General features: G+C 37.6%; 1 protein-coding gene across 1 annotated transcript in view; it reads right to left on the minus strand.

Annotated features, from left to right (window-relative positions):
• Window positions 1-11,344: 11,344 nt before the first annotated feature.
• The window catches only part of LOC100654989 (charged multivesicular body protein 1B2), a 56,440-nt gene continuing 47,636 nt past the window's right edge, over window positions 11,345-20,148 (minus strand). The window contains exons 6-8 of the mRNA XM_064278608.1: window positions 19,410-19,453; window positions 14,430-14,502; window positions 11,345-13,932 (exon numbers count right to left, since the gene is read on the minus strand). Coding sequence (XP_064134678.1) covers window positions 13,888-13,932; window positions 14,430-14,502; window positions 19,410-19,453 — 162 coding nt within the window. The 3' untranslated portion in view covers window positions 11,345-13,887. The remainder of the gene's footprint in view (window positions 13,933-14,429; window positions 14,503-19,409; window positions 19,454-20,148) is intronic.

Raw genomic sequence — 20,148 nt, forward strand, 5'->3', positions numbered from 1 at the left:
CAAACTTGCTTGCTGCAATGTCAGTCTTTTTTTTTTTTTAATTATAATTTAGATGTTTACAGAGTTAGTTAATTTCTCATTAAACAATTAATACACATATAGTTTTGTGACATTGTTCGCCAACCCCACAACACGTCAACCCTCTCTCCTTCTTGACCTTGGGTTCCCCATTACCAGCTTTCCTGTCCCATCCTTCCTTCTCATTCTTGCCCCTGGGTTGTCATGCCCATTTAGTCTCATTTTGTTTTAAGGGCTTGTCTAGTATTTGAAGGGTGAACCTCAGGAGAGACTTGGGTACTGAGTTAGAATGATGTCAGCCTTACAGTTCCTACCAATACTGAGTGTGAGGAAGGGATGTTTCATCAGAGAAAAATTAATATGTGGTAACTATAAAAAGAAGGAATGAGTGTTGGAAAGGAAAAACAAAAAACACTATGACATTTTATAAGCCACACCCTCCCTTTTAAATGTGGAAGACATCATGGCCAATAACCTTGCTTTCCCGCATTCAGTCTCATCTTAAGCAGCATTCAAGCCCACAGACATATCGAAGACAACATCTACATAACTACGAAGGAAGACATGTTTAAAAAGCTACCTTAAATATCAGATCACATTTGATTCCCTCAACTTTCACATCTGACCAAGATAGAGTAATAAGAACCAGATTTACCCTCCTGCCTAAAGCAACCAAAAAAGCCCAGTCAAAATATATAAAACAACATTTTTTAAGACACTGGATATCCAGCCACAAAGGGCAGTGATCCCTGAGAAATGGGAAACAAATGAAGTGAGCCGTATGATTGCTTCAGCTGACTGTTTTGAGAGAATTCCCATGCCACAAAACAAGGAGGGAGAACCCAGGCAGAGTCTAGCCAATTCCCTGTGTTGGGGAAACAAAGCTGAGAGTTTAGGTAGACCAAGTTGGCTAGAATGCACAAGACAGAACACCACTGGAGATGATGAGACAACTGGGGAAGAAGAACTAGAGAGCTTCAGAGAGTCCCCTTTGAGTATTCAACAGAGTACTCATTACTGCATGCAGATAAGGAAACTACTGGAGAAAGAATTAATAGGAATACAAAGAATCATATCTAGTGCTCATGTAGGATTAGTGCTATTTTCCAACAGTCCGGTTGAAAAACCTCATAGTTCAAAGGGAATAAGGTACTCAGAAGGGTCTTGCCTCAGTAATGGGGAATAAATGCTGCCCTGATCCTGTCTAACAAATCTTAAAACCAAGGCCTGAGATAATCAGACTCTTTCAAAGTACCTTAAAAGTGGCCCAGAATAAAGCTCAAGAATTTTTATAGGAACAGAAAATATCCAGCACCCCAAAAAAGGTAAAACTCATATCTGGCATTCAATCAAAAATGGTTGTTGTTGTTAGCTGCCATCGAGTTGGCCCCAACTCATGGTGACCCCATGCACAATGGAAGGAAACACTGCCCAGTCCTGCACCATCTCAATGGTCCTGTGCCATGCCCATGATCAGTTGGGGATCTAACCATTGTGGATCATTGGCTTATTTTTGGAAGTAGATCCTCAGGCCTTTCTTCCTAGTCCATCTTAGTCTGGAAGCTCCACTGAAACCTGTTTAGTATCATTGCAACACACAAGTCTCCACTGAGAGATGAGTGGTGGCTATGTATGTTGCACATTGGCTGGGAATCAAACCTGGGTCTTCCACATGGAAGGTGAGTTTTCTATCACTGAACCACCACTGCCCCCAATAAAAACAAATTACCAGTCATGAAAGGAAGCAAGCAAGCTACAATACCATCAAACTCATTTTATAAAAATGAAGGTGGAATAAAGACATTTTAAGATATATAAAAGCTGAAAGAATTTGTTACAAGCACATGTGTACTACAAGAAATGTTAAAGGAAGTACTTCAGCCAGAAGGAAAACAATACCAGATGGAAACATGGATCTACACAAAGGAATGATGAACATCAGAAATGGTAATTACATGGTTAATATACATAAGATTCTTTTATTATTGCTTAAGTCTTTTTAAAAGATAATTAACTCCAAGGACAAAAATAAATGTATTGTGGTGCTTATAACATATGCAGAAATAAAATATATAAAAATGGCATATGGGCACAGAGAGGGAGAAATAGTTCTTATACTACACATGAAGTGATAAAATACATTTTGAAGGGAGAATGGCAAATTGTAGCTAATAAGCCAAAAATGGAGCTAAAATACTATCACAAAAAATACTTGAATAATTTAAAAAGGGCAGAAACAATTAAAAGGCAGAGATTGACAGATCGGATAAAAAGCACAACCCAAGTGTATGCCAAGTATATAACTACAAGAAGCTCATTTCAAATATAAAGACATAAATAGTTTAACTGTAAAAGGATGGAAGTCATCATACCATGTTACCATTAATCAAACGAAAGCTGGAATGACTAATATCACACAGTGATACTTTTTATATGTCAGTGGCAAATAGCCATATCAAGTCCATGAAACAGTAGAAGCTAATACACTTTTAATATCTGGCTCTCTTGAAAATAAATAAAATAAAAAAGCCCTGATTTGTCGTGATGTATGTGCTCCCACCATGGCCAATTTCAAGTTACTTGAAGTTTTAACCAGCTCACAAATTTCCTCAAAATTTAACAACAGGCTCTCAGAAGCCAGCCCTGATTCCATGCTATCAAAAATGTGGACATATACTCATTATGTTCCTGTCAAGTGGCTTTCTTTTTGAAGCAAAGATAGGTAGAACTGTTGTTTGGAATTTAAATATTAAAGGGCACACAGATGATCCAGGGATCGTGGATATGTTCTAACTTTGAAATAGGATTTCTAACAGCACTCTGTACCCCTTTCTTGGCTATTGAATATTCTTTTGGCCTTAATAAATCTAAGCTCCTGCTTCGCTAATCAATAGAAATCTGGTAGGACATTAACATTTCATCATGGAAACTGGGCATGCCTTAGGAAGATGAGAAAACTTGACGTTTGAGATATTCAAAGTGATTCTATTAAATTCTTGAAAGAAAAGTTAGTGTAACTGTCATGGACTTTATCTACTTCCAGGTCATATCAATTCATCTCAGTCTCTTCTGGCAGACTGGAACTAATGTATACCGGTGAGGAAGGGCAAACTAAGGTTTTTCATGATGAATTTTAAAGAAAATATTGACAGCTGCTGACGTTTAGATTTTTTTAATATGTGTGGCATGAAAGGAAAAGGGGATGCTGGTGGATATGATTTTTGCTCTTATTGTTAGATACTCAGTTTTAATAATAGGTGCTTGCACAATGGCAATCTCATGTATGAAATGGGGCAGTGATAATAAACAGATAATGGTGGAACTTCAGATACAATATTTGAAAAGTTAAGGAGATTTTTTTCACAAGTGGAACTCCCAAGTGACCACATATAATCTTGCATAGGCAATTATTTCCTCTGGCCTTAACTTTAGAACTCAACACACCACCCTCCTCTCAACCCACCCCTAACTCTAAAACAGTTAATTTTTTTCAAGTACGATCTATTCTGACCAGAAACAAAGAACTCTCATGTCTTATCTGGAACCTCGCTAAGGGAGGGGAGATAATCCTACCCTGAGTATACAAGTTTTCTATTTAGTGTGTTAGGTAGTCAATAGTCGAGAGCAGTGTGTACTAGCCGAGTGAGATTCAAAAGTACAGACTGTTAGACATATGACACTCCTTAGTTCAGAAGGATTCCTAAGTTCCTGACTCACACAAGCTGTGCTGTACACAGCCTGTGAGGGGGGAATCTTAATTGATCACATTAATTCTATGGCCTCTAAAAAGGAGGAGTCCTGCTATTTAATAGTGCATGGCAGTTCAGCCTCTGTGTTTACAGTTTAGGACATGAAGAGCAGTGCTTGGGAGCTGAAAGTAGTGAGAAAGGTGAGGAGACAGAGCAAGAAAAAGGTAGAAAATGTGAAATGGTAGCAAGAGACTATGGCCCAGAAGAGGTAGTCCTGGGAATTTCTCTTAGTCCTGCCACTAATTCCTGTTGACCTTGTACAGGTCCTTTTCCCTCTCCAAACTCGCATTTATATCAGTTGAACAATCAGGGTATTGGACTAAAGGTTTCTAAAGGCCTTTTTTAGCCTCATAATTCAATGATTTTAGTAACTCCTTTAACACCTCTGACAATGACCCTTTGCTCTATCTACCTTAAGAATAGATAAGAACTCATAACTCCTTATAGCTATTTGGCCTAGTTTAGTTTACAAAGTGCTGTCCATATATATAATGTTCTCTGTCCCTAACAACAGCCTTCTGAGATAGGTAGAGTCAGGGGCAGATTATCCAATAAGAAGGTAAGCATGGGCTCACTGGTGCTTATTTACTCATCTGTAGTGAACAATAGGAAACCCTGGTGGCATAGTGGTTAAGTGCTACTCTGCTAACCAAAGGGTTGGCAGTTCGAATCCACCAGGCACTCCTTGGAAACTCTATGGGGCAGTTCTACTCTGTCCTATAGGGTTGCTATGAGTCGGAATCAACTCGACGGCACTGGGTTTGGTTTGGTTTGGCTTAGTGAACAATATTTCAGCTGACAGACAGTGGGGAGGTGCTTTGGGGCAGGTGACATCCTTGTAAGAAATTGACTACTCCACTTAATTTTAAGATGAACCCTTGTCAGCTTCCCTGGGCTGTTGTCCAAAGCAGTGGACAGATCATAGGCTGCTCTGGATTGGATTTTGTAACAGAGTAGAGGCGGTTTGTGGAATTTTGTTTCGTTTTGTTTTGTTTCCAGCAATGCTTCATGACAGCTGCCCTCTTTCCTTCTTCACACTCCCCTCCAATCTGGAAAAGATGCCACTGAGATGTCCATTAAAGTGGCAGGTCTTCACAGGAGGGTAAAATCCACGTCTAAACATATGCTTGCTTAGGCTTATAAACATATAAAGATGGTTGGGATCTATTTCCCACTGAAAAGCACCAAATAAATGAAGATCCTTTCCAGTGTGAATTGGGAGGTTATGACAAATAGACCGAGGCTAGCAGATTTGTGCCTCAGTTCTGACAGCTGCTGAAGTCATCACTTCTGGGAGGAATAAGACAAGGTATGAGCCCAGTGGGGAGGTTGGCAAAGCTTGTCTGGAGCATATACGTCCTTCCTTCTTTTTCAGTAACCCTGCCAGGCACTCCCCCTCACACTGCCCAGCCCTGGCTCCTCCACTCTCTAACACTCTACTTCATTCAAAGTAACTGCCCCCTCACCCCACCACCCCCATTAAAATCTACCTGGGCTTTATTTTTCTAAGGTCCTGCCACGGCTAAGCAGCTGAATTTAGATACATGAATTCACACTGAATATGTGAATGGTTAATACTGCTTAATGGGTTATTTATTTCAAGGAATTTGCATGAAAAAAAGCAGTTTAAAGGAATGAGCCTCAAATAGTGGAAAGCCCAGAACTTAGGGTGATGGAAAAGAGTTTTTATTTTCTTTTTTGGGCTGTGTGTGTGTGTGTGTGTGTGTGTTGGGGGCGGTATTATTTATTTGGTGTTGTTTTTTAATATGTGTGTGATATGGTGGGAGTGGGGCACTTTGCCAGTTCCTTACACTATACTCCCTCCATCTTTGGGAGCAGTTGAGATAATTTTGTTGGCAGGTGGTATTTGGGAAATTGGTGCCAATATTTTCTAGAGCAGGGAAAATGAAGCAACTCCTAGAAGTTTAGTTCCACAGGTGGTTGGGTTTCACTCAATATCCTTGCCTCTATATATTCATTTGTGAAATAAAGTTAACTACATGCTGCCCCTCATCCTTTCTTAAGGTTGAGTTTGAGAAATTAAGGTTTCTGAATAACTGAATGATAATGATGTTTTTTTTGAATGATGGTGGTGGTGAAAGTAATAATAATAAATAGTAATAAATCTTTGCCATATGAGTTTCAACAACTAATTTTATAAGGGACAGAAAAATAGCCTGAGAATTAGTAGATTTTTATACTCCAGAAATGCTATACTGAATTATCAAAATGTGCTCTTTGAATGCAGACAAGTTACTTTTAATATCTTTATTCTTCATATTTAGAGCCAAGAAAGCCCACTGATTTGATGTGGATACAGTGTATTTACCAGGCATGTCCTTCTCTGGGTCTCAATGTCCCCATCTGTTCCATGAGGGAGTAGGAGGCTGGACACTACTAGATAACGTGGTTTTCTGGGTATTCATAGGGAGAAAGAATCTTCAGGAGAAGCTGGCTGCTGTTTCAGCCTTTTTTTTTTTCCTGTCTGGAAGGGGTAGCCCAAGGACCAAAGAAACAGCGACCCTTCATGGGGATCTGTACTCTGGAGGCTGCTTAGAGAACTCTGAGTGGCCTACTGCTGCCGCCTCCTTATGAGTTGCTTTCAGTGGAATATTTACAAGTTCTGAAGACTCTCCAGGACAGTGAAACACCGGCTCCCAGCTCCAGACAGTAAGTATGAAATGCCTACTCAGTCGACAGCAAATATTCGAAGTACTTGAAATTATCAAGGGTAACTTCTGTTTGAATCATCCCAAAGGGGAGGAAAAGCAGCTAACTCACAAGAGTGTCTTGCTGTATCTGCTCTAGTATCTGTAACTCTCAGCCCCCACCTCCCAGTACTGAATTAAATGAGCAGAGCCTCCTCGTGCAGAAAAGACTTAAGACAATGAAACTCTGTTTTCAACCCCAAAGGCCCTAACAGGCTGCCATCCTCTGAAGAGCAGTAACTCCTAGCTGGTCAGACTCAGCTCCTGTGGTTATTCAGCACAACTTCCTCCAGGACGAAAAGCAAGGGGCTGCAAGGAAAGAATGATCATCTCTGCATAAGGTGGGCATCAATAGTCATTCCATCATTTCATTGGGGCTTATTTTAGGGAATGAGGTAAATGGGTAACTGAGAGTCTGTTTCTAAAATGTTTATCTCCACATTAGCAAAAAGGAGGATGCTTCAGATAGGAATAGCCTTATGAATAGATGGACTATAATCTCCCATTAAAAAAAACAATTCCTGTAAGCCTTGCAGTCATGCTCAAATTCTACTGGCAGGGCTGTGCTAAGCATCGCCCTCTTCCTAAGGACTTAAAATAGCTCCAGTTGGAACTCAGCCATTTACTAACATTTTATTGTAGGCAAGTTGCTTAATTTCTCTAACGTTTGGTTTCCTCATACGTAAAATAGGTAAAGAATGGTTGTTTAGATGATTAGATATCACACTTATTAAGTGCTTAACACAGTGCTTGGCACATAGGAAATGCTCAAAAAAATGGTAGCTGCTGTTATTACCCCAAATCCAAATTCTTTTGCAGGAGAATTCCCAAAGTCTCCATGAGTGAGTTTTAAAGATGCCTTTTTTCAGAGACGGTTTAACAGAATGTAAACACCATGGGCTTTGCATTCAAACAGGCTTGGTACTAAGTTCAGGCTAAGTTCCTAGCCACGAGGCTTTGACTAAGTTACTTCACCTCTCCGAGCCTCAGGCCCAGCCCTATTGTAAAATAGGGATGATATAACACCTCATAGGAATGTTGAGAATTTCGTGAGATGATGTTTGTAACATGCCTGTTACATACCAAGTGCTCAGTAAATGTTAGTTCCATCTCAGGAAAACATGATAGAAGGGAAGGCTGCTGAAAGAAGGATGACGGGCATTAAAAGGGAAAGCTGGGACACTGAAGATAAAGTTATGCCTTCTGCCCCTGATCTGAGATGTAAATACTATCAAGACAATGGAAAAGGTTTAAGGACCTAGTGCCATAAAAATGTTAGTGCACCACAATTAAAAAGAGTTAAAATGGTCATGCTGTAATAGTATGGGTTTAGGAGTAAGACAATATATAGGACAGGATATTTAAGGCATTTCTCACGCTTGCTGTACCCCTTTGAGGGCTCCCTTATCTTTAGGTGGCCAGCCTACCTCAGCAGGCATATAATGGGCTTTTCAGCTCCCTGGTGGCGTAATGGTTAAGTGCTATGGCTGCTAACCAAGAGGTCAGCAGTTCAAATCTGCCAGGCACTCCTTGGAAACTCTATTGGGCAGTTCTACTCTGTCCTATAGGGTCTCCATGAGTCGGAATCAACTCGATGGCAGTGGGCTTGGGCATGAGACAGTCTGGCATGGCAGCTTTACCCAGTGGGGAGTCTGGTGGGATGGTGACTGGTCGATCCCATTAGATCCTCTCACAGAGTTCGAATTTGGTGGTGGGGGAGGGGGATTAGGGATGTGGAAAATAGAGATTGGTTATGTCAATAATGGTTAGTGACGAGGAGTAGAAACAGGTAGACTAAGTTGGTAATGGTGATGTAATATTTGAGGCAGGAGCAACAGATACTAATTTCTGAGGGGAATATCACTAGAGTTATTGATAATCCAGATCTCTTTTCAGATTGCTAGAAGCTATTGTTGTATCCTGGATATATAAAAATTCCAGTTATCTCTGAGGCCTCATTGCGTGGTTATCAAAATGATGTCCTGCCCTCTTCTCTCCATATCTTTATAATGAATCCTCTTTAGCAGAGGTGACCTAAGCATATCTGGGTTCCTTGAAAACTGAATTTAAAATAAATATATTGGAGTGAATTTCAGCCCTGTCACTTAATATCCTCATCTGTAAAATGGGAGGCATGAGGAATAAAAGAGTTAATACATATAGAACATTTAAAATACTCTTTGGCACATAGTAAGTGTTCAAAAAGTGTTAGCTTTTATCATTGTTACTTCGGACAAATAGCCTGAGTCTTAGCTTTTTCATCTGTAAAATGGGATTATATTAACCTCATGAGGTTGTTGGAAGGATTAAATGACATAAGTAAAAAAAAAGTGCATAGCTACATAGCTGGTACTCTATATATTGTTGGTTTTTGTCTTCCTTCCTTTAAAAACAAAATACTTTTTTCAATCATCAAACACCCATCTGGGCACTATAGTCAAAACAAGTTTGGGCTTTGTACATAGTAGGTGCTGAATAAATAGTTGTTTAATGAGAAAAGCTCCTACTTCAATGAACACTGCCTCTTTGAACTTCTTTCTTATTCTCTACCCTCATGTCCAGTCTCAGAAGAAGGCGGGGTGGCTTAGTGTGGTTCTACTTGGAGGTTATAGCAACAGGACATTTTTCCATAGTCCAGGCCTTCTTGGTAAGTTAAAAAGGAAGCAATATAATTTCAGGTCCCTTATAAGTAGGATGATGTCACTATCCTCACACTAGCTAAGTAATAACCATCCTTTATAAGGCTTACAATGGGTACAACACGAATGAGAATAATCTAAAAAAAAAGGCTTTGAGTTAATTTCTGCCATGGATGGGCAATTCCACCTGAAGATCTCAAAAAGGCATATTGAGCTGGGAAATCACAATAGATTGTAGCAACTGGGAATTTTTCATTCTTTTGTTCCCATTACCTGGAAAAATACCCTCCATCACAGCTCTCTCCCTTTCATCTAACCCCAGATTGGTTCTTAGACTTTGTTTGACTGAATATTCAGAAGAAATAATCAAAATTCCATACAGAAAGCCCTTGTTCATTAGTTACTTCGATTCTCAAATCCCTTTGTAAGTGACATAAAACCACTGTACTATAGTGCTGTTTTCCAAAACTTTTTTTTTCTCCAAATGATTTCATGTCATTTTGTTAAAACAAAAGCTAAATATATCAAGCTGCTGCATGATAAAAGTTTGAGTAAGATTTCTAAGAAATAGGCACATAGAGTTCATTTTATGGACCTTCATCTGGATCATGGGATCCAAGTTGGTTTTAATGACCAAATGACATATTAAATGAAGGCTTTTTCCCTTCACTTACTAAATTTGAGGGCAAACATAATACAAGTAATTTACTTTACTAGGGCTAAATTTTCCTTTAACATTCCATTTGGACTTTTCTAAGTGTAGGCTGGAAGGCTTTTAACTGTCTGGTAGACTAACTTGCAGGCTGGCGGTTAATGTATAAACTACTTATTAAGCACCACAGGCTCTTTAGTCATTTATTTACCAAGGCACCTTCAAGAACTTTGTACCTGTTACTACAGTGGGGAAGTGATATATTTATAAGAATATACATCAATAGGTCAGGACAGATCTTATTTTTGCAATTTCAGTTGAATGATTTCACCGATATATTATTTTGCGTGGGAGCATTTTCCGGTGTGGAAAAGTTTGAGTATCATATGAAGGCACAACTTAGTTAACTTTGTAACATATTGATTCTATTTTTTAACTTGTGAGAAAACAGCTGTGATTTTCCAAAATTATATTTTTTGGAAGTCCCAGAATGAAGAAAATGGAACCACTGCTTACCCAGAAACACTCTGCTAAACACCTGTTTGCCTCTGGATGAACTATTTCTTGTCCTTGTCCTTGGAAACCCTATGGGACAGTTCTACTTTGTCCTATAGGGTCGCTACGAGTTGGACTTGACTTGATGGCAATGGTTTGGTTTTGATTTTTGTCAAGGTCTGTCTCAGCAATAAACTCAGCAAATTATATAGTGGGGAAAGATTGTGGATGAGGAATAAGGTCATCTTTGAATTTCAGTTAGAATCTAGGTGCGGTCTAGTGGCACGAGTACCGAATTTGAAGTGCGACAATTGTGATTAAATCCTAGCTGTTATTTAGTAGCTGTATGCATCTGAGCAATCTAACCTCTCGGCCTGTTTCCTCTTCTTTAAAAACCAGGATAACAATCATCCAACTTCTCACGGGATTCTTTTGAAGATTAAATAAATCATAAGACATCAAAGCACCCTGCACAGTGCCTAACACACAGTAGTTGCTCAACAAATGTGGTAGATCCGAATCTCTCTGGTTTTCAGTTTTCGCTTCTGTAAAATGGGAGGTAGGGTGGGCTAAATGTTCTCTAGATCTCCTGAAACAAAAGATTCTAAGACCCATAGTATCGTAAAACTGCATTTAGAATTCTTTTGAAGGAATGGCAGAAAATAGTTGCACTACAGCAACTCACTTCAATTTATGTAACCAACGCACTCTGAAAAGAATAAGTAGAAAGGGAATCTAAGGCTCAGAGTGGATCAGAGAATTATCTAAGTTAAGAGTTAGTTATCAGAACTGGAGCTAGAACACATCAATCACTGTAAGTCAGATCCAGGGCTTTTTCTCTACATCTACACAAAACCAATTTAGACTTTATTTTGGAACTGTTATCCACTAACTTCAGTTTTCAGTAAATCCACAGAAGATTAGGCTAAGTTTGTCTTTGGCACTGTATCAATCACTGTTCTTACTTTCTCCATAGATAGCTAGCACCCTTCAAACAGAATTTCTCTTCAGGTAGTGCAGAGGCTCCTTTCCCATAGCTTTCTAAACTATAAAGTAGTTTATCATAATTCACCTGTTTTTTCTCCTATTCCTGCTTCCTCTCTGTAGCAATGATTGGTAATAAATTAACTAGGTAAATTAACTCAGATTATAATACTTACCTAAAATGGTTCACAAGAAGGTGGAAGATTTCAGGCATCCAGTCATATGAGCAGAAGAGGAATTTTTGTCATGGGTACTTTTTAAGAACTCTTGAAATAATACAGCCAAGTTGTCTGAAGGGAGAAGGTACAGGAAAATGTTTCCATGCACTTGGCCTCGTATGTTCAACTAAATGATATAATCGAATACTTATAAAATCGGGAGGAAATGAGATTGACAGGCACTAAAAAAAAAAAAAAGCTGAAGATAAGTGAAGGGTGCTGTGATGTTTTCCTTTCAGAGTCTGACATGCATTACTTTTAAATTATTGAATCACTTATTAAATTAGAAATGTAATTATACTGAATAGGTAAGGGTTCAAAGGTTGTGGGGCAATTGGTCTAAAAACAAATTCTAAGAAAGGAATTTTTATTATATTTATAAGATAACTAATAGGTGAATCCAAAAGTAAAACTTGGTGTCTATCAGAGAACAATATTTTAAAAAGACAAATCTGATATGGCTCTTAAGTAAAAGTATCAAAAGTTATCTTTAGGTTAGAATAATTTATATTTATAGATTAAGCAATCAGTACTCGTAATTTAACAATTTTTATTCAAGTCAAAAGAACAGAAGTATACAAATTCCCAACAATGGAAATTAAGGAAGCTGTATTTCATTGGTATTTCAGTCTGTAATAATCTCTTCTATTATGGCTTCCCAGGATGTTCCAATACAAATAAATAAACTTACACTTAAAGCATCAGTTATAAATGTAATAGAAGACTTCCACATTGAGTAAACACCATATAATCAAGTACCAAGAAAGTTAAATAGATTTAACCCAAATTTAGAAAAGAATAATTTCTCTTTCATTGACCAGTGAAAATCATCTTCACTCGTACACATTCTCATTCACAGTAGGAAATATCATATATGAATGGTGAATATTTAGTGAAGAAGAGTCTTGCACAAGGCTTCATAGTTACACTTTGAATGCCTTCATGACTTACAACGGGAAGACTTTCTAAAAAGATCTGCCCTGCAATTGAATTTCATGAAACATCGGAATTCTTTCATGGATCAATCTTGCAGTAAGTAAAGAAAGACTTTACCTACTTAACCTAGATTAGTAGTCTGCTTGCTAAAATATACTTGGTCACTTCTCCACATCTGAGACTATTATATCAGAAAATTGCAGATACATGCTAACTTGTTCGTTTTCCATAAAAAAACCATTGTTGGGTAAAATATTCCTAGAGAGATGGCAAGTAGTACAACTGGTCATGAAAAGATCAAACGCTTTCCCCCCAGGACTCTGGCCTTCCAGAGTCTTCTCTATGACTTCATAACCCATTTCCTATGCCATAGTCCCAGTTTCCAGTGGGATGGAAGTTATTTGCATGGCTGAGAAAAACATTTTATTTACTTCTACTTCATTTCTTCAAGTTATCAAAGAGTTGTTGTTTTAAGATTTAAAAATGAACATACTTAACCAGTACTTAATTGGTTCAATTTTATTTTCTTTGTTGTTATTTTGTTGTTGGTTGGTTTAAAAACACTAATGCCATGCAAATTAATCTCCTTTTAAAATACATTCTAAAAAGAGTTCAGTGGAAATAGGAGAATCATTTTAAATGTGTTTCAGAATTTCATTTGGAAGTATGAAGAGTTAAATTTTTCTGGGATTTTAACAACAATGATATTTAGAAAAGAGAACATTTTTTAAAAAGAGCAAATTTTAATTTCTTCAATTTAATATTAGAGTTTTTCTATTTATATAAAGAAAATTATCAATGAAAAATTTTTAAAAAGTCAAGGACTACAAATAGTAGTCATTAGACTGCTAGGTAAAAATTCCAATGACAATCTAAACTCAAAAATTGCTGAGCACAGATTAAAAGCAAATTGCATTTATGTTTGGATAGCAAAACAAACAAAACCATAAGACAAAAAAAATCGCATTGTCCATTGTATAATCCCAAATGAGGTGTTTTGGCCATGTAAACATAGTAAGTAAATATGCTTTTCCAGCTTTTATTTTTATGTATCACATGTCAATGTATACAGAGACTAAAATATACTTTGAATTAAAAAAAAAACTTTATTCTGTACTGTATTTTATATAAAGCACTTCATTCTATAAGTACTTTGATGCCAGAATTTTGACTTCACTTTTGAGGAAGATGTTTCATATACAAGCTAATGCTAGCTCTGTCAAAGACACCTACAAAAATATGTCCCTCACATTTTTACACATAATATGTAGAACTATAAAATCTGTGAAAGTGGAAACTCCCTGGAATTTTCTAATGTACTGAAAGTAGAGCAAGCTGAAACAAAGCACTATATATATATATAAATAGTGCTTAATTATTCTGGCATACCTAGTGTTTTTATTCTAATCAGAGTGTAACTTATCTATATATACACACAAAGAAAATTTAAGAAGCAAGTGAAGTAAACAGAAGCACCAGTTCTTTAAGTTACACTTGATCACGTAGGCGAGCGAGTCTCTGTGATAGTTCATCCTGGATAAAACAAATTTTAAAAGTCACCAAGCCTGTGATAAATATGAATCAGTAATATTTAAATAGCTCACAGTTTAAATAAGATTGAAAATCTTGTCTCAAAATTTCACATAAAAATCAACATTAAAATTTCACATTTTTAAATACTTCAAACGAAATGGAAAACCTAACAGAGCACAGGCTATGATAGAAAAAATTCAATTGCTAAACGAAAAAGGCATGAAAATAGAAAAGTGAGAGGGCCTTAAGTTTAATACTCCTTATTAAGGAGACTTTAAGCTTATCAAATTTTGCTACTTTATGATGCTACCACATTGTAGTAGAAAATAATCTTTACAAAAGTAAAAATAAAAGTAAATATATTTCCTTATATATAAATATGAATATATGCAGTAGATATTTAATTTATATAAATATTTTATAAAATGTATATATTTCCTAAATCATTTAAATATACATCAAGCTAATGCTAATCAAGATAAAATCCAAACTGCTACCTGTTCTGCTGAAGCAACACTTGTGCCAACAGAACCAGTCTGTCCCTGTGGTAGCTCCATATTGAGATCAAGGCTATAAAAAAAATAGCATAAATGAGTGTTAATATTGGCATTTTTCTCTTTACTGTATTATAATAAGCAATAAAGAACAGGCTTATTGCAAATTTGAAAATTTCACCTTGCATTTTACCTTAATTTAAATGAAAATAAAACAGGCTCAATTTTATAAATGAAAATGGAACTTAAACATGTTCTTAAACTCAAACACTGTAAAATTATAAATAAATTTAATAATTTTACAGTGTTTTTGTTGAATCCAATAGCAATCTATGTAGATGGTAACCTTATGATAGAAAAGCTAATAAAAGATTAGGAAATGATGAGGTCTGCTGAACAAAAGACCAAAATAATGGTCATCTGGTATATTAGATTCATTGGCAATTACTATATGTCTCCTACTATGAAGAAAAATTAATCTTCTGAAAAAGGATAAAACTAGATTCTAGCTAGGGTAAATGTAGCGTCAGGATCCACATCTAATATTTGTGGAAACTTCAAATCCAGTGTTTAGCTCCTCAGTTACTCTTAGTAGGAATCTAATGATTGCGTCCAACTATATAACTGATGTTCCAGAAACTTAAGTAAACTTGCCCAAGCTCACCCTAGTGGTAGAGATGAGATTTGAACCCAGGGTTGTCTGCCTCTAAGGCCCATGATTTTAACCTCCATTATACTACCTCCCCTAGGATATCAACTAGTCTTTCTGCCTGTCTCTAGACCAGTGTATGCCAATTCCAGTTTTAAAAGACTACAGGGAATACAGATATGCTATGTTAAATTCTGGAAACCCTGGTGGTGTAGTGGTTAAGTGCTACAGCTGCTAACCAAAGGGTCAGCAGTTCAAATCTGCCAGGCGCTCCTTGGAAACTCTATGGGGCAGTTCTACTCTGTCCTATAGGGTCGCTATGAGTCGGAATCAACTCGACAGCACTGGGTTTGTTTTTGGTTTATGTTAAATTTTATTGAGGGATAAGGAATCACAAACTCAAACAGCAATAAAACAAAACCAAAAACAAACAAAAAACCAAACCCTTTGCCATCAAGTTGATTCCGACTCATAGTGACCCTAAAGGACAGAGTAGAACTGCCCCATTGGGTTTCCAAGGAGTGCCTGGTGGATTTGAACTGCTGACGTTCTGATTAGCAGCTGTAGCTCTTAAACATTATGCCACCAGAGTTTCCATAAAACAAAACAAAAAAACCAAACCCACTGCTGCCAAGTCGATTCCGACTCATAGTGACCCTACAGGATAGAGCAGAACTGCCCCATATGGTTTCCAAGGCTCAATTTTTTTTAGATGAATGTTTACAGAGCAAATTAGTTTCTCATTAAACAGTCAATACACAAATTGTCCCGTGACATTGGTTGCCAACTCTGTGATGTGTCAACACTCTCCCCCTCCCCACCTCAAGTTCCCCACTTCGATTCGTCCAGCCTTCCTGTCTCTTCTGCCTTCTTGTCCTTGGTTTTGCACTGTTGTACCCATTAGTTTTGTATACATGATTAAACTGTACTCAGTTAAAAGGGTGTTCGGGGGCCATAGTCTTGGGGTTTCTCCAGTCTCTGTCAGACCAGCAAGCCTGTTTGTGTGTGTGTGTGTGTGTGAATTTGAATTTTGTTCTACATTTTTCCCCCTCTATTGTGATCCCACCAGGGCAGTTGATGGTGGTAACAGGGCACCATGTAGTTATTCAGGGCTCAGTACAGTGGAGGTTGTGCTAGCTGTGATCCATTAGTCCCTTGAACTAATCTGTCCCTTGCATCTTTGGTCTTCTTCACTATCCTTTGCTCTAGCTGGTATGGGACTAGTAGATGTATCTTCGACGGCCACTCACAGGCCTTTAAGACCCCAGCCACTACTCACCCCACTTGGATGTAGAACATTTTCTTTATAGACTATGCTAGGCCAATTTACCTAGATGTCTCCTGAGACCATGGTCCCCATCGATCAGCTCAGTAGCTCGGTCTCTCAGGGAGTTTGGATGTGTCTGTGAAGTTTCTGTGACTTTGCCCTGGTCAAACTGTGCTGACTTCCCCAATATTGTGTACTGTCTTATGGAAGCGGACTGCCACATTTTTCACTTGTTGAGCAGCTGGTGGGTTCAAGCCACTGACCTTTCAGTTAGCAGCTGAGTGCTTTAACCACAGTGCCGCCAGGGCTCCTACTTGTTTCTGGTCCTACTAAAAACTAAATAAGAGGATTTGGGCATGAAAATACAGCAAGAGAGGTTTTGTAAAATGAATGTCACATTACAGCCTTATTGACTGTGATGGTTAAGGTTGTGTGTCAACTTGGCTAGGCCATAATTCTCAGTGGTTTGACAGTTATGTAACGATGTAATCACCTCCATGATGAGATCTGATATAATGTAATCTCCTCCATGATGAGATTTGCTATGAGTAGCCAAGTAGTTGAAAGGGAATTTCCTTGGAGGTATGGCCTGCATTCAATACATGTGGACTTTCTGTCAAAGCTCGCTGGCTTTTGCTCTGCTCTGGATCCTGCATTCAGCTCATCATCATCTGAACTCTGGTTCTTGGGACTTGAGCTAGCAGCTTACCTGCCAATCTTTGGATTCGTCAGCCTCTGCAGCCTGTGAGCCAGAGACCTGCTGTCTGACCTGCAGATCTTGGGTTTGTCAGCCCTGCAGCTATGTGAGTCCGGAGAAACCTCCAGCCTACCCACGGACTTGGGACTTTCCAGCCTCTACAACTACATGCGTGATTTCCTTGATATAAATCTCTTTCATATATATATGTGTGGTTGTGTGTGTGTGTGTATGTATATATATGTGTGTATAATAAAAAAAATTATTATGTATATATATGTGTGTATACATATACATACACACACACACATACACACACACACACGCTTCACTAGTTTTGCTTCTCTAGAAAACCCAGCCTAAGACACTGACCCTCAGTGGAAATCAAGATCAGTAACTTTTTTCCTATGATTTAGAGTAGGATTTCTCAACCTCAACACTATTGACATTTGGGCTGGATAATTCTAGGGGGCTGTTATGTGCATTGTAGGATGTTTGCTGCATCTCTGGCCTCTACCCACTAGATTCCAATAGCACCCCTCCCCCTAGTTGTGACAGCCAAAAAATGTTTCAAGACATTGCCAAGGTGGGGGTGGGTGAGTAGCAAAATTGAGAGAAGATGGTTACATCAATAATGGGTGGGGGCTGAAGCCGTAGAAACAAATTGACATCAGTATCTCTAAATCAGTGGTCCTACCTGTTTCTACTGCTTTTGCCACCGCCCGACCTTGGCATGTCTAGAAACATTTTTGACTGTCACAACTAGGGGGAAGAGTGCTACTGACACCCAGTGGGTAGAGGCCAGGGATGCAGCTAACATCCTACAACGCACAGGACAATTCCCCAGAATTACCCAGCCCAAATGGCAACAGTGTAGAGGTTGAGAAATCTGCTCTAAATCATATAAAAAAATTATCTACTGATCTTGATTTCCACTGAGGGTCAGCAAGGCCTTACTGTGACAACATTCATTTTACAAGACCTCTCTCGCTTTATTTTCAAGCCCAAATCCTCTCATTTAGCTTTTAGTAGAATCAGAAAAAAGTCATTAGCCTCTTATTAGTAAGGTAAGAGTCTTCTGACACACAATGCCTTAGTCTCTGTTATAATACCTAACAAAAATCACCTTTCTTGCTACCTTCTTGTTGGTATCTGGGGTACATCAGGGTACTAACAGAGCAAAACAGTATATAACCTAACCTCCAGCCCTGTTCTCAAACACTGCAAACATGATTTTTAATTAACCTGAGTTTAAATTTATTATTAATACATTACTGATCTAAAAAGTTGATAAACTTCACTGTTCATTCTAATCAGGTATTAGCTTAGATACTAGAATAATATTCATCTACTCTATTTTCCAGGCATCTTCAAATTTTCCCTTCCCAGGAGAAAAGAGTAATGTACATAAACACTATTTCAGCCTATTACTGTACCTTTGAAAATAGAGTATAAAACTTAATATCATCTAATTTTAATCTTTATCTTAGAATTATATTTTTATTATTTGCTACTATGTTCTCTTGAGAAAACCCTGGTGGTGTAGTGGTTAAGAGCTACGGCTGCTAACCAAAAGGTCGGCAGTTCAAATCCACCAGGTGCTCCTTGGAAACCATACGGGGCAGTTCTACTCTGTCCTATAAGGTTGCTTTGAATCGAGATCGACTCGACGGCGATGGGCTATGTTCTCTTGAACTAAATAATATACCAGAGAATAATGCTATAACACAACTTCTGTAGGACAAATATCATGATCAAATCATCCCTCTAAAACACCAAGGAACTGAAATAACACAATCCACAGCAGACATCCTATTTTTCAAAGCAGGTACACAAAAGGGTTTCGATTATTTACTTCTGTAAAAAAAAAAAATAAAAAGATCACCTGCAATTCTGCAGTATTGCTGTCTTTGACCCCCTTGGACATTTTGCACATATTGTTCAGTTTGCAGGACTCAAAATGGACATATGACTCAATGGCCTGATCATAGCAGAATTCTTTTGGAAGATTCTTTTTTTTTTAAATTCATACATTTGCTATTTGCTGAGCATAGTAGGTATTCAGCAAATGTTTAAACACTCCTGCCTCCCCAATCACCCTCTACCAATTCTTGTTATCACACACTAAATAAATATACCTCCAAAGATTTTTAAGAAAATACAAAAATGATTTGAACAAAGTCACACGGTTTTGAGCATGGCAAACAACTAGATGACTGGCCCAAAGGTCCTTCCAACACTAAATTCTAGGGTCATAAACCTAATTCTGACCTTTGGTAGTAAAAACAGAAATATTTTTATCTACACAATAATTTTAGCTATCTAGATATTAAATCAAGATTATCCAAAAGCACCTGAATAACTTCTTACCCAGCTTCGTCTGCCATTTCTTGAAGCAGCATATCCACTTGGTTCTAGAATAAGAAAATAACAAATTGTATTTTAATAGCAATTGCTACTTTTTTTTTAAATCCCCTTTTAAGAAGGTGGCTCTGGTTGTGTACAATTTTTAAAGCAAAGCCTTTTCAAAAAGATATTTTTACCACTAGAGGGAGCTGTGGTATTTGAGGATATGATTTTCTCTGTATAATGTTAAATTATAAATCTGTAAACTATGAGGTTTTTTTAAACTATGAGGTTATGTGAAAAATGTTAGCACCAAGATTCACATATAATTTGAATCTCTGAATAATGTTAGTTCTCTCTAAGGTAGGGAATGAATTTATAAAGCCCTGTTCTAACCTACATTGTTTTTAAAGTACAATACATTTAAATTTTATATTAATTGTTATTGTCCTTTCTGCCAGATATTATAACTTTAACTGTTGTATGACAATGCAGTATTGAAATACCAAATTTTATTTATACATTCTATTTCTAGACAGACTTTTTAAAAATCCTAATTTTTCCCTATTACAGACAATGGTGCAATGAACATTCTCATGTATATGTATTTTGTACACATATGTAGGGGTTTCTTTGAAATAAATTTGGAAGTGGAATTACTACGCTATAGGTTGCATGCCTTTTCATAGGCTTTGATTTATTCAACAAATATTTATTGAGAATCTTCTTTATGCCAGGTAATGTCTTAAGTAATAGGGACGAA

Source organism: Loxodonta africana, chromosome X (genome assembly GCF_030014295.1).
Source record: "Loxodonta africana isolate mLoxAfr1 chromosome X, mLoxAfr1.hap2, whole genome shotgun sequence".
NCBI lineage: Eukaryota > Metazoa > Chordata > Mammalia > Proboscidea > Elephantidae > Loxodonta > Loxodonta africana.